Here is a 21658-nt window from a genome sequence, read left to right as displayed (position 1 = left end):
AAGAAATGTCGTTTACGTATAGAATAAAAAGAAGAGGTCCCAAATGAGAGCCTTGGGGGACGCCTGAAGTGACTTGAATTGGACTCGATTTCTTTCCGTTGAATTTAATTATTTGTTGGCGGTTAGTTAAATATGATTCAAGCCATTTTAGGAGCCCTGACTCAATTCCAATTTTTTGCAATTTAAAAAGTAGCATTGGTATGTCTATGCGGTCAAATGCCTTGCTAAAGTTGGTATAGAGAGCTTCTACGTGGTTTCCATTATCCATTGCATTCAATGAATAGTCTATAAATTCAAGTAAATTTGTCGAGGTCGAGCGACCCCTGAAAAAGCCGTGTTGCATGTCAGTAATTCTATTTTTGATTTTGAGAAATAATTTTTCGTTGACAATTGCCTCGAAAAGTTTAGGAATGCAAAAGATAATGGCTATACCACGATAATTACGTACGTCAGATTTTCGGCCAGATTTAAAGACAGGCACTAGGAATGAGCTTTTCCAAGTTTTTGGGAAGGTTCCAGATTCCAGGGACATATTAAAAATCCAGAACAATGGAGCAGTGAGTTCCATTGCTAGACATTTAATAAATACTGGAGGAATTCCGTCAGGTCCAGGACCTTTTGAGGCGTCTAAATTTTTTAAAGCCTGCAAAATATCCTGCACTTGAAGTTGATTGAGGCCAATGTCCCTTGAAAATTCTGGAAAAAATGCAAAATAATCGCGGTCGCGATCTTCTTCAGAAAATGTCGTATAGATTTCTTGAAAAAAATTTGCAAATAGATTGCAGTTTTTCCGAGCTATCACCGACATTTTCGTCGAGTTGCATTATTGAAGGAAAATTGTCAGATTTTAATTTGGTTTTTACGTAATTAAAGAAGTTCTTTGGACAGGACTTTATTTCATGTTCTGTTTTTGCATTATATTCTTCAAATGCAGTACTGATAGCTAAATTCAGTTGATCGCATATATCCAAATAAATTAATAAATTATTACTACTATTGTGTTTTTTATAAATTTTATGTGCTTTTTGCTTCCGATTTTTCAAGTTTTTTATTTGTCTGTTATACCAGACTGGATTTTGTGTGTTTCTGTTGCGTCTTTTTTTCTTCAAAGGAATTTCTTCCGAAATTATTTCTGTTAAAATTTTGTAGAACACGTCTATACCAATTTCGACATTTCCTACATTCCTTAAAATTAATTGCCTATTGACACTGTTTAATTTAAATTTTATTTTTTCGTAGTCTGCTAATTTGTATTCAAAGACTTCTTCGTATTCGCAGTCGTTGGGGCTTTGGTTTTCATGCACAAATAAAGAATATTCAATTGCTGTGTGAAACGCTTCATTTTTCCACAGTGGATTTAGTGATTCGGTCACACAGAAATCTTCATAAATATTCGTTAGTAAAAAGTCCAAATAGCAATTTTGTTGGTTTTTGATGTGGTTAATTTGGTTCAGTCCTAAATTAGCAGTTTTGTCAAAAATGAACTGCAATGTTTCATTATCCCCAACGACTGGGAGTAAGATACATTCATTTTCAGAGTCCAGAATGAAGTCAGTATGGCGTTGATTAAAGTCTCCATAGATGTGAACTTTAACCTCAGGAGGAAGGTCAGATAGAATTTGTTCAGCACTTTGGAAGAAGGCTTCATAAGTGCTTTTATGAGCATGGTCTGGTGGAAAATACACTGAGGCGAACACGTGCGTTTCACCGGATATGTGTGATTTCACCCAAATATGCTCAAATTCTGTAAATTTTGGTGTAAAGATAATTTCTGAGTTAAAATTGGCCGAAAGAGCTATAAGAACTCCACCACCTGACTTCTTCTGTGTTGCATGAAAATTTCTGTCGTCTCTGAATACATTAAAGGCATTTCCAAAGATTTCTTCACTTTTCACGCTTTCGTCCCAGCTTGTTTCAGTTGCCAGAATGACCGAGAAGGATGAGCATAATAAATAAATAAATAAACAACTCGAGCATAATAAATAAATAAATAAACAATTCGATGCAATTATAATAGACGACGATCTTCAGCTCTTGATCCGTCTTAAAAATGTCCGTAGGAGACAATATCAAAGAACACGCGATCCTGCCATGAAAGTTATCTGGCGGGATTTGCAAAAACAAATTAAAAAGCGATTCTCTGCCCTGAGGAACAAAACTTTTGAAAATAATGTTTCGCAATTAAACCCGAGTACCATACCCTTTTGGAAACTCACAAAATTTTTGAAAAACCTCAAAAGCCAATTCCAGCGCTCAAAGAAGGTGGTAAAATTTTGATCACAAATTTTGAAAAAGCTCAGAAACTTGCTAAGCAATTCGAGAGTTCCCATAATTTCAGTTTGGGTCTTACTAGTCCTATTGAGAATCAGGTTGCTCGGGATTTTCTGAATATTTTCTCTCGGGAAAATATTTTTGATGATTCCTGGGGGACTGATTTGGACGAAGTAAGGTCTATAACTAAAAAGTTTCAAAATATGAAAGCTCCAGGTGATGATGGAATTTTCTATATCCTCATCAAAAAACTCCCAGAGAGTACCTTGTCTTTCTTGGTAAAATTATTTAACAGATGTTTCCATTTGGCATACTTTCCTGATAAATGGAAAAATGCAAAAGTTGTTCCAATTTTGAAGCCGGATAAAAATCCAGCTGAAGCTTCTAGCTACCGCCCAATAAGTTTGCTTTCTTCAATACGAACTCAATTTTTGCAGATGAGCAGTTTGGATTTCGCCATGGGCATTCAACTACTCATCAACTCTTGAGAGTTACCAATTTAATTCGTTCAAACAAATCTGAAGGCCACTCAACTGGAGTTGCTCTTCTAGACATAGAAAAAGCATTCGACAGTGTTTGGCATGAAGGTTTGATTGCTAAATTGAAAAAGTTTAATTTTCCCCTTTATATTATGAAATTAGTTCAAAATTATTTAACTGACAGAACTCTGCAGGTAAATTACCAAAATTCCAAATCTAATCGACTACCTTTTATAGCAGGAGTTCCTCAGGGTAGCATTCTTGGGCCTATATTGTATGACATTTTCACTTCTGGCAACCCTGATTTGCCTCAGGGTTGCCACAAATCTTTGTTCGCTGATGACACAGGCATTTCCGCTTAAGGAAGAAGTATGTTAAAGGGTGATACGGTCAAAATTTGGTCAAGGGAAAACGCGTGTAAATCGGTGAAATCGTTTATTTAAAAAATCAAATTAAATTTCTTTTTCAAGTTCAATTAGTATAAAATTCAGGAAAAATATTCAGTTAGGCTTCCGCTTTTCCAAATCCGAATTGCCGGGCCTTACGCTTGACCCCTGCCATCAGATTTTGTACAGCCACCTTGTCCACCTTCTTCGCCGCAGAAAGCCAGTTTGCCTTGAACTGCTGCTCGCCCTTAGCAGTTTTTTGGTCTTCTTTAGGTTCCGCTTGACAATAGGCCAGTATTTCTCAATTGGGCGGAGCTCTGGCGTGTTGGGAGGGTTCTTGTCCTTGGGAACCACCTGCACGTTGTTGGCGGCGTACCACTCCATGGCCTTTTTACCGTAATGGCAAGATGCCAAATCCGGCCAAAACAGTACGGAACAACCGTGTTTCTTCAGGAAAGGCAGCAGACGTTTATTCAAACACTCTTTCACGTAAATTTCTTGGTTGACAGTCCCGGAAGCTATGAAAATGCTGCTTTTCAAGCCACAGGTACAGATGGCTTGCCAAACCAGATATTTCTTTGCGAACTTTGACAGTTTCATGTGCTTGAAAACATCTGCTACCTTTCCCCTTCCTTTTGCCGTATAAAACTCCTGTCCCGGAAGCTGCTTGTAGTCGGCTTTGACGTAGGTTTCGTCGTCCATTACCACGCAGTCAAACTTCGTCAGCATCGTCGTGTAAAGCCTCCGGGATCGTGCTTTGGCCGTCGTATTTTGTTTATCATCGCGATTTGGAGTCACTACCTTCTTGTAAGTCGATAGTCCGGCTCGTTTTTTGGCTCGATGCACGGTTGTAGACGATACACCCAGCTTATTTGCGGCATCTCGGAGAGAGAGGTTAGGGTTTCGCTTGAAACTACCGGCAACTCTCTTTGTCGTCTCAGCGGCTTCCGGTTTTCGATTTCCCCCCGATTCAGACTTCCTGGCTGTCGACAAACGTTCCCAAAACACTTTAATTACATTTGTAACGGTTGATTTGGCAACTTTTAGCGATTTTGCCAACTTTGCGTGCGAGTAGCTCGGATTTTCGCGATGCGCGAGCAAAATTTTGATACGCTGCTCTTCTTGCTTGGACGGCATTTTGACAACTGAAGAGTGAATTCCAAAATCAAAATAGGAGCAACATTCTACACACACACACCTTCAAAATGAGGGGTGTTCAGGTTTTTTAAATGCAAAATTGAAAGAAATACGTCAAGTTGATATTGACCAAATTTTGACCGTATCACCCTTTATTTGCAGCAGACTGCAGAAAAGTTTAGATATTTTCTCTTCTTATTTACAAAAATGGAAGATTTCTCCCAACGCTTCCAAAACTCAACTTATAATATTTCCACATAAGCCTAGAGCTTCGTTTTTAAAACCTAGTAGTAGTCACATAGTCACTATGAACGGAGTTCCAATTTCCTGGTCAGACCAAGTGAAATATCTTGGATTAATACTTGACCAAAAATTAACTTTTAAAGATCACATTGAGGGCAGTTCAAAAAAGTTTTAAAGATCACATTGAGAAGCAGTTCTACCCCAGGATGAGGAAAAAAAAGGCAGCGAAATCATGAAATAGGTGGTGCATCAATTAAAGACAAATTTTATTCTAATAAAACACTTTGAAAATAAATGTGTTGGGCCTTATTACGGGTGTCTCTACACGGTGATAAGCAAGTGATACTCAAAATAAGAGCCGTGATTACCGTACCAATCAAATGGGAATCACTTCACCGTGACGACAAGTAACAAGTTTTCACCGTGAAATGACATCCGTAATAAGCCCCGTTACCAAAATAATTGGCTTCATAGACTTCATGAAAAAATAAATCGAAATTTACCATGAATTCACTTAAACATAACTGTAAAAACTCCTCACCCGTTGTGAAATTATGAACCCACTGGTGATTGCAAACTTTGAGAAGCTTCTTGAGCTAAACCCCCAAACTCGTTTTATGACATTGTACTACGTGTACATAACACAGGATGTCAGCCCTTCACAGCATAATCCTCATCGTGTATGCTTCTCTGACTTCGGCAATTCAGTTAGTTTTGATTTATCTATGACGCGGGAGATTAGTGGGATCCCAGAACATCATCGTTCCATGATTGTTCCGTCAATTTACGCTGCAAAGTTTGGCCAAGTTGATTCCGCAAGATCGTTCTTCACAGATGGATCTCTAATAGAGTCGTCCGCTGGTTTTGGTATTTTTAACGAATTTCATAGCGCCTCTCGAATGCTTCAAGCTCCTTGTTCCGTATATGTTGCTGAACTGGCGGCAATACACTATACGCTAGAAACGATCGCCTCACTTGCACCAGATCACTATTTTATTTTTACGGATAGTCTCAGTTCTGTCGAGGCTATTCGATCCATGAGGCCGGTAAAGCACTCCTCGTATTTTCTCATGAAAATACGAGAGCTTTTAAGTGCTTTATCTTTAAGATCTTTTGTCATCACCTTTGCATGGGTCCCATCTCATTGCTCGATTCCGGGCAATGAGATGGCGGACTCACTTGCTAAGGTGGGCGCTATGGAAGGCGATATTTACGATCGACAAATCGCCTACAACGAATTTTTCTTCATTTATCGTCAACAGTCACTCGTCAGCTGGCAGAATAAGTGGAGTGAAGGGAGTTTGGGACGATGGCTATATTCGATCATCCCTAAGGTGTCGAAGAGTCCTTGGTTCAAGGGGTTGGATGTGGGTCGAGACTTCATTCGTCTGATGTCTCGCCTCATGTCCAATCACTATTCGTTAAACGCTCACTTGTTTCGTGTTGGGCTGGGAGACAGCAATCTCTGTGAATGTGGACAAGGTTACCAAGACGCCGATCACATCCTTTGGTCTTGTGCTGAGCATCGTGGAGTCAGATCTGAGCTGTGCGATTCCCTTCGGGCTCGAGGTAGACAACCTAATGTTCCAGTTCGGGATATTTTGGCTAGACGTGATCTGGAGTTTATGAAACTCATATATGTTTACTTTAAGAATACTAACCTTAGATTGTAAGTTTGATTAACCTTGTGTTTAGTTTGTGTATTGTGCGTGTAGTTTTTTTTTTAATGTTTGTTTTCAAGATGAATAGAAATTAGTTCATTTTTAGGATTAATTAAATATTTGTATCGAAAACCACATTTCAAACCTCCCTCTCCCTTTTCCCATCCAAAAAAAAAATTGTAAATCTCCACTAACCTCGAGACAACCGCGAGTATCCGGTCCAGCTCCTTTAACTTATATATAATATAAGACATCAATAATGTATAACGAAAATGATAATTCGGCTCTGTAAAGTTTATTCGATTGAGCCTGTACAAATAAAGTAATTAATAAAAAAAAAAAAAATAACTGTAAAACCAATGCCAATTTGATTTGATCCGGTAAAACTTACGTGAAAATCACTTGATGTTTATATGCATAATTTGAACGGGATTTCATTCCCAAAACACTTAATATTCACCTGAAAAGTAAGACGGAAAATATCTACGTACCTTTTCAGGTGAATATTACGTCAATTTTATTTGCAGTGTAATAGCATTTTATCAGATTTTCGCACACATATTACGTGTTTGTTTGTTTGTTTACATTTATTTGCTACTTGTTGATCTATCCACACCAATCGACAGAATTGTCTAAAGCTGTTTGAAAACGTTTTTACAGTGGTGCTACATTACCCCGATTATCACTTCCCCGAATGATTATGTTTTCTCTTAATTGATGTTCGTTCTTTTCACATTAATGGTCATGGTATTCGAAGAAGTGACATTCGGGGTAACGGCATTCGTGGGAATGTAGCACAATCGTTTTTACAACGCTCCAAACTTTTCAGGTGAGTGTGACTATTGTCGGCAACCTTTCTCTGCTCCGTAAGTTGCTTCCACTTCAGCAGCATCCAGTGCCTTGACAAAATTGGCATTATCGCTCCAGGTAGACCTCACACTTTCACACTCATCACAACAGCACCGACCTAGGTGCAGGGAACGAACAAAGCTCAATGAAACAACAATAGTTTCTACCGATAATGATAACTATCGATAGCGTGCTGAACGTCGACAGGTACAACTGCTGCTTATGTTGTCACCGTTGCACATCGTCAGGGATTTCGAATACGCTTTAGTCACACCCCACAGCACCGTCCATGTTCAATAATAAATTTTATTGTTTCTCTTCATAATTCTTCCTGCAGAAAAAAATATTTCTGGCATTCATCATTTTAACATCCTAGTAATACAGTTATCAACCAACACTATCGTTTACCACGCTCGGATATTTCCGATCCAGCTGGTGGTAATCAATCTATCCTTCACAGATATTCTGTTTCCGCTAAGTAAATTTTAGTTCGTTCGAAAACGATTCACGTAACCCTCGTCTTGGTGCTGTTTACTATTGTTTTGTGCACGCGGTCTGCATCTGCATAACCTCAATCATAACCTAACGCAACGTAACGTAACGTATGTCCTTTCGCGTTGTAGTTTTTTTTTTTAAATTTTTTCCGTGATGCAACAAGTTTTGCTCTGTTTCTATTTCCGTGTAATTTTTTAGTTTATCATTTTGTTTAGGTTTTTGGGGCGTTCTGTCACTAAGTTTACGTGTGTGTGTGTGTGTGTGCAACTATTGTAAAGTTGGAGGAAATAGGCTAATACAAATAAAACAAACAAACACTACTTGGCCTCTATTTAGTAGCACGACCAACGAATGGTTGGTGTGTGTGTGTGTGTGTGTGTGTCGTGTATTCAATAAAATATTGGCTCCTTGTGAGTGTAAGTGTGTTAGTTAGGGTACAAAGTTGAGTACAAGTAATAGTAGTTTGCGGTTTTTGCGCACTTAGGAAGCTTTGCTCGTGTTTGCTTCTTCAATACAAACAAAGTGGGAGCGTAGGTTGCAACTAGTTAGCCTTCGGCACGGTGTCTTGTCTTATAGGCGCGGTTTGGTTGTTTCGTATAAAAATAAATACTTACTGCTGCGTTACGCTACTTGTTTGTTTTATTACTGTTTCATCTGCTATTTTATAAGGTATCATGTTAAATTTAACTAGTTAAATAATTATCTACAACTGCGCTTTTTCGTAGTTTTTTTTTGTGTTTTTTAGATGTTTTTTCTGCTTTCTTTTAATATTTTAGTATCTCTTCTATGTACATTTAAACCATTTTTTGTTTTGTTTATGTAATTTACACACGTTTTTTTTTCTACCGACGATTAATCGTTTCGGTTTCAAGACACTCTCTTCGCTTGTATACGTTCCGATCCATTTATCAGTGTACCCGAATGGTGGGAGGACAAAATAGTACCACAACTTTTTATAAAGAATTCAAAGAGCACCACTTTTTTAGCATTTGGCGTGGAATGAATCTATTCAACATGGTGAGGATGATGATGAGGCAAATATATTACAAATAACAAAATCAAAGTGGGCATAGAATGCCACTTGACCTTTTCTTGACGAGTTGGAAAACTTGACAATCGGTCAGAAATACTTGGCAATTGAGGCAAACAATCATTTAAAGCTACAGTCTCGGTTTCAAGCAGTCTACTTTTCACAACTGATTCAGACATTTCGATGATGAATTAACGCAATTAGAAATGAATTATAGAAAGCGGTTTCCGTCCAGTGCATAATAAATTGAAAAGGGTGCGGCACCATTTCGACATGCCTCACTTCACCTAGGCACACCCCCCTTAAATCAGTCTGCGTAATTTAGCTTGTGAGCAAAGAATTTGTTGCATTAATTTTTGACGCGTATGCCGGAAATGGGTCCCATATGCCGAAGTAGTACTACACCCTAACTATAACAATTTTGTTGTTGGAAAATAGAGTATCTTAAAGCTATTTTCTCGCGAAAGAAAAGTAAGATAAATAATAATAAGGAACAAGCTTCTCGCGAACGGTAATGATGAAGATATGACTATGCTGGGAGCGAGCTAAATCGGAAACCGGCACACGGAAAAAATTTTGGTTGGAGGAGTAGTTTCTCTTGTAATTGTCACGCTGACCGTTGACACGGGTCTTTCACGGAAAGGCCCGGAACTGGTGACAATTAACATCCACCTTACAGTGTGACATGCTTTTTAACGGATCCATTGAAAAGCGATGCGATCGTGATGGGGTGATTTTTTTCAGAAGGGATGAAATGGGTTTGTTAACAGGTTTGGTTACAGGCAAAAGATTTATTATCTTATGACATGAATATGATGTGGAATTCAAATAAAGTAGTGAAGTACAAAGTGAAAACTTTTTTCAGTGTAACATGATGGATTGCATTTTTAAAAGTCACTTCGGCATTGCTTGTGATGCTTCTGGATAGAGGCTTACGTAGGAAACTAAGAAATACGACCGACTAAAGCTGCTATGAAACGCTATTGCAACTTCTAAAAAACTCAATACATAGTTGTATAAAAGTTACAACAAAACATTTCATTTACATCTAATGCCGAATATAATGGTGGATTCCAGTAATGCTGATACACAGCAAATATCAAGATGTGATCCCAGAATTTTCAAGTTGACTGGCTTGAAACTGGTCGATACGAATCATATTTTTGCTGGTATTATCAACAAGTAGCTGTTATCATAGATGTGAAATTGTTAACAATGGTTTGTTTTTGAACAGTAATAAGCAATAAGTAAGTTCCTCCTTTAGGTTCGCGTAGGGTTCCAAGTTTTAATGAGCTCTTCTCATCGATTTTCCCTTTGTATCTTACACTTAAGTAAGACTATTTTTCGATTTTTTTACAGTAATACAGTACTGTAAAAACCTGTAGAAGATTTTAAAGATTGTGCTTCGACAATACCTTTAACCTATGATCGTCAAAGGGTTAATAAAGTCCTGGGCGTCCATTTTTTTGCTTGAGAGTTTCAGAGCATCGTTACCCTAGTTTGATAAAGAAGGTTCTTCTCTAGCGTCCAAAACGCTAAACACAACAGGGAATGTGGTTGCAGTTGAGTTATTAACGAATGAGAAAAGTTGACGAAGAGAATCAATCAGTGCAAATAGAACTTTCTGAAATGTTCATCTAGATTTATCGATTCTCTTCAATTAATAACTCAGGTACAAATACGTTTCCTGCCGTACTTGTCATATCAGATGCTGTATAATAGCTTCTCTGTGTGTCGAAATTAGCCGGAAATTTGTAAACACGGCCGTAGTGATTCAAAGAGAAAATCGATCAATGTTACATTGGACTTCTGCCATTGTTTGGGTTGATTTCCAATCCGGCGAGGGAACCAGCCAGGTGATTGATAGCAGCATGTTATTCCATTAAGTTGTGATCGCAAGTCGGCTTCATGAACCTGGTGGAAGACGGACTTGATTTGCAATCGTAACCTGAACGGCCATAGGAAGGAAGGCATTCACCATCAACTTCGACCAGAAGGAGAAATCGACAGTGAGCATGTATTATGGTGTACCTGCGATGATCGATTCTCTTCGTCGATTTTCTCTTTTGTTATTAACTCGCTTGGATTAACTTTTCTCTGTGCGTTTGTTATTGCTTCCCTTAGCTGTAGCAATTTAAAGCGAAAACCGATGAAGAGAATCGACCATCGCAGTTAGGCCCTTATGCATACTCACTGTCGAAATAACGGGGGAAGTCGAAACGAAAGTGTCCTGATCTATGCAAGGAGTTCAAAGCAAAGGAAGTTTAGCATAATGCCCATTTGACACAAATACATAAATGGCGGGTGATGGGTCACAAGGCCGAAAGTTTGAAAGTGATTCACCTTTAATCTGGTTTATGAAAAGAATGAGCAGCTACATCATAGACCATAGACCATTGGATGCATAGATCAAACATTATTGATACAATATGCCTCGAAATAAATGCTCATGTTTCAATGAAGGAAAAATCTGCTATGAAAAACCTTGTACTTGAAATGTTTTCATATGAAAATTTAGATTCTCGAGAGAACTGCTTATGTTTCAAAGAAGGAGAAATATGCTATGAAAAATCATAGAACAACAATTCCTCAGCTGTTCCTACTGGCGAGATCTCATATTTTTCCAATCCTCAAGCCCCTTAAAACAATTCTTAACCCTTACAGTACTGGCAATAATAAAGTAATCACCGTATTTTTTGCCTCTCCGAGTATGTGTATCAAAATTGCTGGAATTTTGTCTGCTGGTGGATCAAATATAGGTACCATAGGTACCATTTTGAGCTTGAACGATTGAGTTTGTAAGAAGTTTGAGTACTATTAAAACGATTCTTATTTGTCCTATGACCCATTCGGCCTAATGACTTTCGGCCTAGTGGCCCTACACCAAATGCCGTTTTGCATTATAATATTTTGTGTCATCCCTTCTCTTGCTGTCAAGTAAGAATAGGGATGGCAAGAGCACTTCTGACACAATAGAAACCATGTACATAACCTTAACTATTGTTCTGGATTAACAGCTCTATTTAATACGATTTCCCCTATTCTGCGAGTCGAGTGACTCTGTGTCACTAATGTGGTGGCAAATGTTACGTCGTGTAACGTGAATATCCACTTTTGATTAGCAACTTTTGTCACACCACTAGAGAGTCACTGGCCACGCAGAATAGACGGAACTGTGACACCTGTGAAGAAGTGACTTTTAAAATATCCATATTGAGGAAAAGGATTTTGGACAACAAGGTTTTGCTTTTTTTTTTACTTTTCCGTGTTGTTTATAGGTACCTAAATTTAGGGATCTGATTATTGTTAATGAATGAAATTTGGAAATTATGAAAAGACTATTGTTCGGTTGCTACTTTTAAGATGATTTTTCTTATCGAAAGATGATCGTTTACCAACATAATTGCAGGGAAAATATCGAATGACTCATGCATAAAATGTAACCCACAAATCGCTCAATCTCGGAAATGCATTGTTTGGTAGTGAGACGCGGTGGCAAGAAATTTTCGTTGTAAAAAAAAAGATAATCGGCAGCTAAGCGGAAATGCAACTAAAATGATTAATTGAAGTAGCCAGAGAGAGAGAGAGTCACCGCAAAAATTTCAGTAGGGGAGAATAAACCTACCCTTATCTAAGAAAAGAAAAAAGAAATGACCGTGTGCCACTGGAATGTGTACGTGTGTTTGTGTCTGTATTTGTCTGTGCGCACCACTTATGTGTATTTTGCTAGAATAAAAAAACGAATAATTCCCTCGACTAAATTCTAAATTTGTTCCTACGACTTATGTAAAAAAAATTGTAATGCTACTTCCTTTCTACTATTTCGTTAGTCGATGATACTGATTTTGGTTGATTCGGCAGTCCGGGAGCATCAAGAAGACATACCATCCGGAGAATGAGCGATTTGAGTTGGTTACAACCTAACCTCACTTTTGATATCCAAACAAACTCCGAAGGAAAAAGTGAGGTTAGAAAAATTGACAACTTTCATATGGTTTGAAAAAAAAAAGTTTTGAAGAAATTAATCGTTCATTTACTACCTCGTAAATGTGTCATTATTACAGAAAGTTGTGCGTGCGGAAAAAAATAATAATGGATGGACAGATCGAATGACATTTTTTTTTCTAGCGCCGTAAAAATGAGAATAATTTTTAAAACACGCTTTCCACCACAAAAACCATAAACTTCGATGCTCTCTTACAGGAGTCCTCCCTTGCGTCCAAACAGTAGCGAACTGATCGTACCGTACACACTCTGTCCTAGCGAGCGGCTCGGCTCCGGAACCGGTGCCGGAGCGGCCGTCTCGTTCTTGTTGCTATTGCTCTTAGACTTATTGCTACCACTACCACCTACCGTACCGAGATCGGGCCGCATGCCGGCGGGCCTACCGGATCCATGCACCGTACCCAGGTCGGGCCGCTGCGACCCGTTAGTGCCGTTGAGCAGATTCCGTCGGCTCTTTTGTCGTTGCATCTGCTTTAGACGGGCGGCCGTTGCCGCGGAAGGCGTAGCTTCCGACTTGTCGGCCACCTTCCGAGCGGAGGCAGCTGGTTTCGCTCCGCTCACCGAAGAATTCCCACTGTCGCTATCGGCGTATGCTCCGGAAGCTACCGAAGACGACGATCCGGAAGCGTCACTCGATCCGGAAGATATATTCTTTAGGCTATCGTGCGACAATCCCTTGCTGAGAACTGCCTTGATAGTTTCCTTGTCGATCAACAGTCCATCCTGGTGTTTTTGGTGCTTCATGCGTCCATCCTGCAGGTGCTTCAGGCTGGTCAGCTGTGCCATCGGGCTCGACGTGCGACCCCGACCCGTCGACGTGTACAGTGCCGAGGAACTGTGCAATGCCAGTGGGCTGATTCCATGGCCGGTGTGGTGCATAAAGTTGTCCACTCCCATGCTCTCGACCTTCTCCATGATCTTGATCGAGCGGAGGGCCTTCTTCTCCAAGCGCGACAGGGCAAGCATGTTGCGGGCCGTCAAGCGAGACGGCCGTTCCTTTTCGCTCGAGGAAGACGCGACGGCAAACTTCTTACGCAGGATATCGGCACCGGAGGAAAGCAGCCCGGATAGTAGCGGGGGTTCTGGGGACACTGAGCGAGCTGGGGAGCCCTCTGTTGAAGGAAAAGATCATTTAGTATCATTTGAGTTGCTGCTGGACTTGATAGGGACTTGCTCAGATACTCAGAATAGCAGTGGCGTCGCGTAACCTCACTTTTTACCTGTGCACCAACTTTCAAAAACAGATTTAATGCCATTTTTATACTCGAATCGGTTGAAAAATACACTTAATCTTCTAGTTAACTCGATATCTATCCATTGCAAGCAATATTTTGACATTTTTTTTTATGTTTTGAGAGTTGGTGCACAGGTAGATTGAGGTTAAGGCGACGCCACTGCAGAATAGCAAAGTTGTTATTGTGATATGCGAACATTTATACCCAACAGGGATGGCATGCTCTTTAGGAACATTTTCATTACTTAAAAAAAGGAATGCTTACGTTGAATTCAATTGAATTTTCAGTTAACCCATCTTAAAATAGATATTTTAGTGTTAATCTCTCTATTAAAATTCAAAATTTCCGCGCCGCAAAACCACACTTTGTGTTTTTACTGAAGGTACACTTGAGAGCACTCTCGAAAACCAAGCGGTGGAAACTAAAGATTTTAAATTGGCTCACTACTTGACTAGCCTATTGGTCCCAAGTACATCTATAAGCGTACCCCATTCTTGTCGAAATCCTAGTACTACACTATATTTGTTTTGATTCTCTATGAAAGTGGATTTTCCTATGTTTCGAGGGGTGTATCGATTAGCTTAGGACCGAAGATAGTACCAGATCTGAGCCAAAAAGTTGAGCACGTTTCTTGGGGACCTTCTGGTCTAAGAGTTATCTCTATGATTGAACTATCTATTTTACAATGGGTTGACTGAAAATTCAACTGGATTTTACGTTAGCAATCTACAAAAAAAAAAAAAAAAACATTAATGAAAAAGCCGCAAAAGAGCGATCCATCATTGCCGATAAACAAATCATATATAATGCTCAAACATGTGTAAATCAAAATTTACATTATGAACAAAGGATATTTATCATATCTGTATACTACAACAGTACAAATGAAACCGTATAAAATCGTAAAGCATGTCAAACCAAAATTATTGTAACAGATTAAATCGCGTATGGTGCCAAATAAGTTCGTTTTATTTCCTCCTACCCTAAATTCCCCCCCAAACTTACCGGGACTGTTGCACGGCGTAACCGTGGGCGAGAAGTTGGGACCGGCCGGGGTGTTCAGGGCGCTGGGCGTCACTGCCTTGATTCCGCGCTCGTTCAGCATCGAAGCCAGTCCCAGATTGACGGAGAACGTCGAACAGGAGTTCCTCCGCGACAGGCCGGATCGTGGGGTGGATGGGGCCGATGGTTGTCGCGATGGACACTCGGATGCCATCTGCGAGGACATTTGCGATGGTGGAAGGCTAAACGTGACCGCCGTGGTACCGTCATCCGGATGCAGTACGGTACTGTTGGTGTAGGTGTAGGTGCAACCGAACGTTTGGAAGCGCTTGCCCGGATGCTCTTCGGCGTCTTCCTCTACATCCGATAGGGAGTAGGTCTGTAGGCCAAGATCTTCCAGTCCGCGTCCACCGCGGATCGTCACGCCGGGACGTTCCTCCAGCAATCCACTGAGCGTGGGAGTTGCCAGGCGAGACCAGTGGTGCAAAGTTTGGGATCCCTCGATCGGTTTGACGATCTGCAGCTTCTCCGGAAGGCGCCACTGGTTAGAAGACATACCGGACAGACCGGACGATCCGGTAGACATGATGCTGTCCGGCGTACGACATCCCAGTGGTATTCCACTCGGCTGGTCGTCGTAGCTATAGGTTCCTGCCGGTGCATGCTGCAGCATTGCTCTGCGGGCCAGCACTTCGGCTGGCGTCAGTCGTTTCAGAGCTGCCTCGAGGTCTTTGGCACCAGGAGCGCCGGGAATGCCGGCTTGTGCTGGTCCTGGGTAACCATCCTCCGATTCGGAAACTAGACTTTCACGCGAAAACGAGCGACCACCCAGGGAACTTTCGTACATTGTGCTGTAGATAGAGGAACCACTCTTGTACGAGTGCGTAGTGGTAGTTCCGGAACCGGGGAATACATACGGAGCCATCCGCGGCTGCGATGACGAACTCATCGTCATCGATCCCAGCTGGGAGAACCCATCGCCGAAACCGGTCGTATTGGCCCGCGTGGCGGAACGTACCGTCTCGAAGACCTTTTTGTACGACGGTAGATGGGACGGTCCTCCCCGTTCCGAAGCAATACCGGAATCCAAACTGTTCTCCGAGTACAGCGATGTTTCCATCAACTCCGACTGGAGTGAATCCTGCGCCGGAACGCTCAATCCTGGTATCAGTGAACTCCTCGCCATCGGCTGGGAACGTTTTCTTTGGCGTCGCAACTGCTCCTGCGTGTCGTGCAGCAGATTTAGGACCTCCTGATACCGTGCCTTGAACTCCGCCAGCTCACCGGCCAGCAGGTTCTGATTCTCTTTGGTAATACTGAGCAGCGAGGACGCTTCCTCGTTCTCCGTGGTAAGCTGATGCAGCCGAATTTCGGCCTCCGACAGCCGACCAGTGAGGCTGATGATTTGCTCATGCTGGAGCCGGTTCTCTTCCTTCAGTCTTTCAAGCTCGAAATCTTAAGAAAAAGAAACACACACCCCAATTATAAACATGCCCTATAAATTCTCAAAATTCAAGATACTCACTCAGTCCATCAAACTCGTTGTTGGTCGTGCTCAGCTGATGCGCAATGTCGGCCATCAGTTTGCGCTCCTGCTCCTCGCATTCATCGGTTTCCAGCACTAGCTGGGCGGCTTCGCAGCGCAGTGACTTGTTTTCATCCTCGAGCGATTTGACCTTTCGCTGCAGTAGGTCCAGGTTCACCGATTTGGACGTCGTAGGTGTAACTGTAAGGAAACGTAATTTCACCATTATCGCAAAACGTAATAATTTTCCACCGTTGCTAACTCGGTGGAGAATGGTTCGGTACTGGCTATACACGTACAGAATCGTATGGTCAGCATTGCTAACATCTCCGAAGACGATGAGAAGAAAGACAACACTGATAAAGCTGCTAATCAGTAAACACCGCGCAATGGAAGGCACGATTTTCAAGACGTTTCACTTCGTTATCAGTTCAAACGTCTCTCGTGTATTTTGAGAGTGAGATCAGGTCTCGGCTACCAACTAACATTGGGACTGTCCCACAAAAGATTCGGTACGGAACTAGATAAAAGCCGCGTGAACACGTGTCAAGACTCGAATTACATTTGCTTTCGGCTGGCTGGTTGGTTGGTTGGATCGGTGGGTTCCGAAGGCGCAAAATCTTATTGATCGTTGTTGTTTGTGCCGTGCGGTGGAATGTTTGGCAGGGACACGGAATGGCATTGAAAATGAAAATGAGACGTAAAATGAACACAGGCCTTCGTAGTACGACGACGGATCGATTATTATGATTTGATTGTGATGATGTGGGTCGTGATATGTTTATGTGAATTATAAGAGGTTATACTGGGGAACAAAGAAAGAGAGTTTTAAGCAACTTGACAGCGCTTCACGTTGTTTTGTGGAATAGAAAACTCCAAATATTGTTAATTTAAAATCTTATAATGCAACAAAAAATAGAAGAAGATTATGTCAGACCCCAATTTTAAATCTAAGCCTTGGAAAAGAGTTTCAAATACGAAAACCTGTTTCGTTCAAAAAATTACTTGCGAATCTATATTTTCGACATTATTAAGACATTCTTGGAAATTTTAGAATTACTTAATTTAAAAAAAAAAATATTTGGCGTCCTAAAATAAGGCATTTAATGATATTTGTGGAAGTTCAGGCATCCTGTACCTAACGGTCCTCCTCCTTCCTGGACAATTTATAGATTGCACTAGTCATACATTTACATACTGTTCTACGAAGTTTTACCGTTAACGAAACTTTCCATTAAATTTGTGAAATTTAATCTCGATTGAAAATTTGATGACAAACAATATTTAATGGTTTTGAGATTGCTTTCTTATTTTATCTCATATGATTGCAGATTTTTCATTCCTATTTTACTTATGATAGTTTGAAATTAATCAGTATTCGACCAAACGGCATTCGGCCGAATGACCCGGATCCGAAGGACATATCGAGAATCGACCTGCATCAGCTGCCAATGGAGACGGAACTTTCTTGGTGTCCGGAATAAACACAGCGTCGAATTCGCATCCCAGATCGTATAGAAATGTACAGATAGGATTGTTAATTTCTACAGATGCACATAAGAAAGAAATATCTCGCATTATGTTTAAGTGTAATCGCATATAATGCGAATTTGTGATGAATCATTTTTGTGTCGTACTGTATCACAAACTTTATCGGATTAGATCGTTAGGTTTGTCGAACCTAAATTTGTTATTACAGATGATATCGAATATAATATGTGGAATCAAGTAATTTATGAAGAACTTACAATTTGCACATGTTTGGCCTCCACTTTTACATGTAGAAGCCATTTTGTGCATTATATACGATTTTTTTTGTTTGTAAATATGTTTGTATATCACAGAAACAACTTCGATATACGTACATACTGGTTGGTAACTCAGTCGGTAAAGGCTGGAGGCAGCTAGGTTCAACTCCCGGTCAGTTTAGGAATTTTTCGGGTCGAACAATTTCTCGACTTCCCCGAGCAAAAGAGTATAAGTGTCATGTAATAAACAAAATTGAGGGCCAGCGTAAAGTCCCAGTAGGGTAGGGTTACCATATCAAAAACTTGAACAGGAGGACATTTCATTAAATTTGAGGTTTGGAGACTAAGGAGGATAATGATTCCTTTTCTTAACATTAAATGAGGACAATGACCCAGACAACCAGAATGCACGTATATTCAAATTTGTTTTCGTGATATACAAACATATATACAAACAAACAAGTCGTTTAGAATGCAAAGAAATGGCTTATACGTACAAAAGTGGAGGCCATATACGTGCATATTTTCGTTTAATTTTAAACGAGTTGATTTAACATCATATGCAATTTGATCTGTAATAACAAATCCATTTTGAAAAGTCTTACGATGTAATCCGATTAAATTTGTGATACAGTACGACGGAAAAATGAGTCATCGCATTAAACATAATGCGAGGTATGCCATTCTAATATGCGATTTTGACTTAAACTGTAGCAATTTACAATACTGTCTGTACATTGTTTTACGACTTCTGGTTGTCTGGGGAGTTTTTATCAAACGTATCAAAATTCATGAATTGGAAAGGTTCAATTGAGATTGTTCATAATTTTTAGTCGTTACCAATTCAATTCATCTTCTCGTTATACTTCTGAAAAATGCATCAAACTCGCCTTCATAATTCATTTTTGATACTAGGAAATTATCTAGTCTAGTTGATTTGCATGAAAACTACAGCTTTACAGCATTAAAACACTCCTAACTTTTATCGTGTACAAAAATCAGGATACATTCAGGCGTAACATTTGATAACGGCACAAAAGCTTTTGTAAACAAAAGTTGTAAGGCCCGTTACACGTGAACCGAAGAACGCCCACGTAAACCAACAACATCATCGGCTGGAGGAAATTTTCCCCTTTTCGATAATTGTATTGGTTTGCGTGGGCGTACTTCGATTCGCGTGTAAAGGGCCGTTATCAAATTATACACCTGACGACCTGACATGTCATCGCTTATTGATACCATCATGGAACATCTAAGCAACCTGTTAATTTTACAATTGATTCAGCATAGGACTCTAAGGCCGCTGCCATAGTGGGAGCAAAGAGGCGCGCTTAGCGTTCTATACAAAAGAATTCCTAATATTGATATTATTCCTTACATTAGATTTCACGCTTCGCGTGCCTCTTCAGTCTCAATATGGCAGCGGCCTTAACAAAATACCTAAAATCCCATAGAACCAGAACGTCAAAATCGAACATATGTTAGATTCAATCTGTTCAAATAAACCTGCTATTGTACCAGACTTATTTCTGGCACACCAGGAATCAATTTTGACAAACACCTTCTCGAAAATCACACGATATTCGAACATTATAATTTATTTTCGAAATGTCAAATTTTAGTAAAATAAATTATAATGTTCGAAAATCCCTCTGTTGTTGCTTGATTTTCCAGAAATTGTTTGTCAAGATTGATACCTGGTTTGTCTGAAATAATTCTGCTAGAATAGCAGGTTCATTTGAAAATTTTCCATCCTGTCAAATATAAGTTAAAATTCACCAAATGAACCGCAGTCCTAATGTAGGGGGGTTGACAGCTGTAGTATACTCCTAGTTCCAACATCAAATGCCATTTGCTAGACAAGATGTGGTTGCGACATAATTAAATAAATAAGCTCTGCAAATAGCGCTTTTTGAAACAACTTTATGAATATGTTACTGGACAAACATGCAAGGTTTAAAAAAGAGGACATTTCGGGCAAAAGGAGGATGTAGAAAAATTATAGAAAAAGGATGACATGTCCTCCTTTTGGATACCATATGGTAACCCTACAGTAGGGACGTAATAAAATAAAAAAAAAAGAATGCATTCTTGTGGTCTTATAATCGGTGAGATCCACCTACGCATTACGCGGATTCAGCGGCGAGAGGAGAGACTTGGGCGGTAATTCGGCACACGCCAAATAAAAGATTCAGCTGTACTCTAAAAAATCTGCACGTCTAATTTACGTGGAATATCACGTACCTAACTGATCTGTAATCTAGAAAATCTCATTTGTTACGTGGTGTTAGTAGCTTTAAACTGCATTTTACGTCATGTTCAAATTTAGTGTTTTTTGATTTTCTGAGCCATAAAAAGGCATAATGTTGACTGCTTCTAATTTCATTATTCTAATTCTAATTCGCGTAAAAATTACTTAAGAAGCATTTTAAACAAAAAGAAGTATCACGTAAAGGTTACCGATTTTCCAGTAGTTTTCACTCCAATTTAACGTAAGTAGTGCGTGGAAATCAGGTCTCATTCACTTGACTAATCGCAAAGATAATCGAAGCTGAATTTTGCTCTGCTACGTGCAATTCCGGTAAAAGTTACGCGAAATATAAGGTGCATGAGAACCCCCCTAGGTTTTCACGTAAATCGAACGTGAAAATGTTTCAGGGTGTATGAAACGGTTATTTGTTTAAGAACTTGAGACCAGAGCAGCGGATGTTCCAGAAGCTTGCAGTGTAGAAGAACAATGGACGGTCATCAAGAGTGCCTTTATTGAGACGATTCAGAATAACTTGGATGAGCTGCGAACTTTGATAAAATAGGTCATCATGGATGAAACCTGCCGACAGATTAAAGAGCGTAGAGAAGCAAATGCCGCGATAGAACGAACGAGAACCAGAAAAGCGAAAAACCAAAATCTGCCCAGTTAGAAGGTTTGCTGACTTTCAAGCCCAAAGCAAACCTTTACAGAGCCGAGGATTCTTGTTCCCTATACAAAACATTGTAAAGCTATAATCAAAAAATACAACACAATACAGTAGCGTCGCGTAACCTCACTTTTTACCTGTGCACCAACTTTCAAAACTAGATTTATTGCCATATTCAAACTCGAATCGATTGAAAAATACTCTTAATCTTCTAGTTTACTCGAAATCTATCTATTGAAAGCAATATTTTGATAATTGTGTATGTTTTGAGAGTTGGTGCACAGGTAGATTGAGGTTAAGGCGACGCCACTGACATAATAAACACATTATCTTCCGCTATCCAAAAACGGGAGCCGCTTCTAGCGGTTTCATTGTATGACAGTATCGCCAACGAGGGGCAGAGCGCATCCATTGCAGCAATGGACGCAACACGTGGTCTTCACTCATACACTCATCACGAAACGGTTGCTTTCCAAAGTCGACGACGCATCGACTGAACGAACTGTTGATGAAGAACAATGAGGAGTATCACACAATGGTTGCTGCCAAGTAAACAGACGATCGCGTGGCCTGCTTCTGTCGACAGCCGAGTGAACACTGTCTTTGAATAATTGTGTACATAATTTTAAAGAGGATGCCAAATAAGTTTTGAAGAGAATTGCAGAGGAATTCTT

At 40.1% G+C, this 21658-nt stretch overlaps 2 protein-coding genes across 14 annotated transcripts in view; both read right to left on the bottom strand.

The window, feature by feature from the left end:
- The window catches only part of Cdk5alpha (Cdk5 activator-like protein), a 572471-nt gene that overhangs the window by 47551 nt on the left and 503262 nt on the right, over positions 1 to 21658 (bottom strand). The gene's annotated exons all lie outside the window — the stretch shown is intronic.
- The window catches only part of milt (trafficking kinesin-binding protein milt), a 344265-nt gene continuing 329925 nt past the window's right edge, over positions 7319 to 21658 (bottom strand). For all 13 annotated transcript variants that reach the window (XM_065229556.1, XM_065229554.1, XM_065229553.1 and 10 more), the window contains 3 exons: positions 16319 to 16519; positions 14797 to 16248; positions 7319 to 13668 (listed from right to left, as the gene is read on the bottom strand). In XM_065229556.1, coding sequence (XP_065085628.1) covers positions 12749 to 13668; positions 14797 to 16248; positions 16319 to 16519 — 2573 coding nt within the window. In that variant the 3' untranslated portion in view covers positions 7319 to 12748. The remainder of the gene's footprint in view (positions 13669 to 14796; positions 16249 to 16318; positions 16520 to 21658) is intronic.

This window comes from Ochlerotatus camptorhynchus, unplaced genomic scaffold (genome assembly GCF_037179485.1).
Source record: "Ochlerotatus camptorhynchus isolate MF236.1 unplaced genomic scaffold, CSIRO-AGI_Acam_v1.1 ptg000316l, whole genome shotgun sequence".
NCBI lineage: Eukaryota > Metazoa > Arthropoda > Insecta > Diptera > Culicidae > Ochlerotatus > Ochlerotatus camptorhynchus.
The sequence above is the reverse complement of the archived record's forward strand: the minus strand, read 5'-3'. Positions and strand labels throughout refer to the sequence as shown.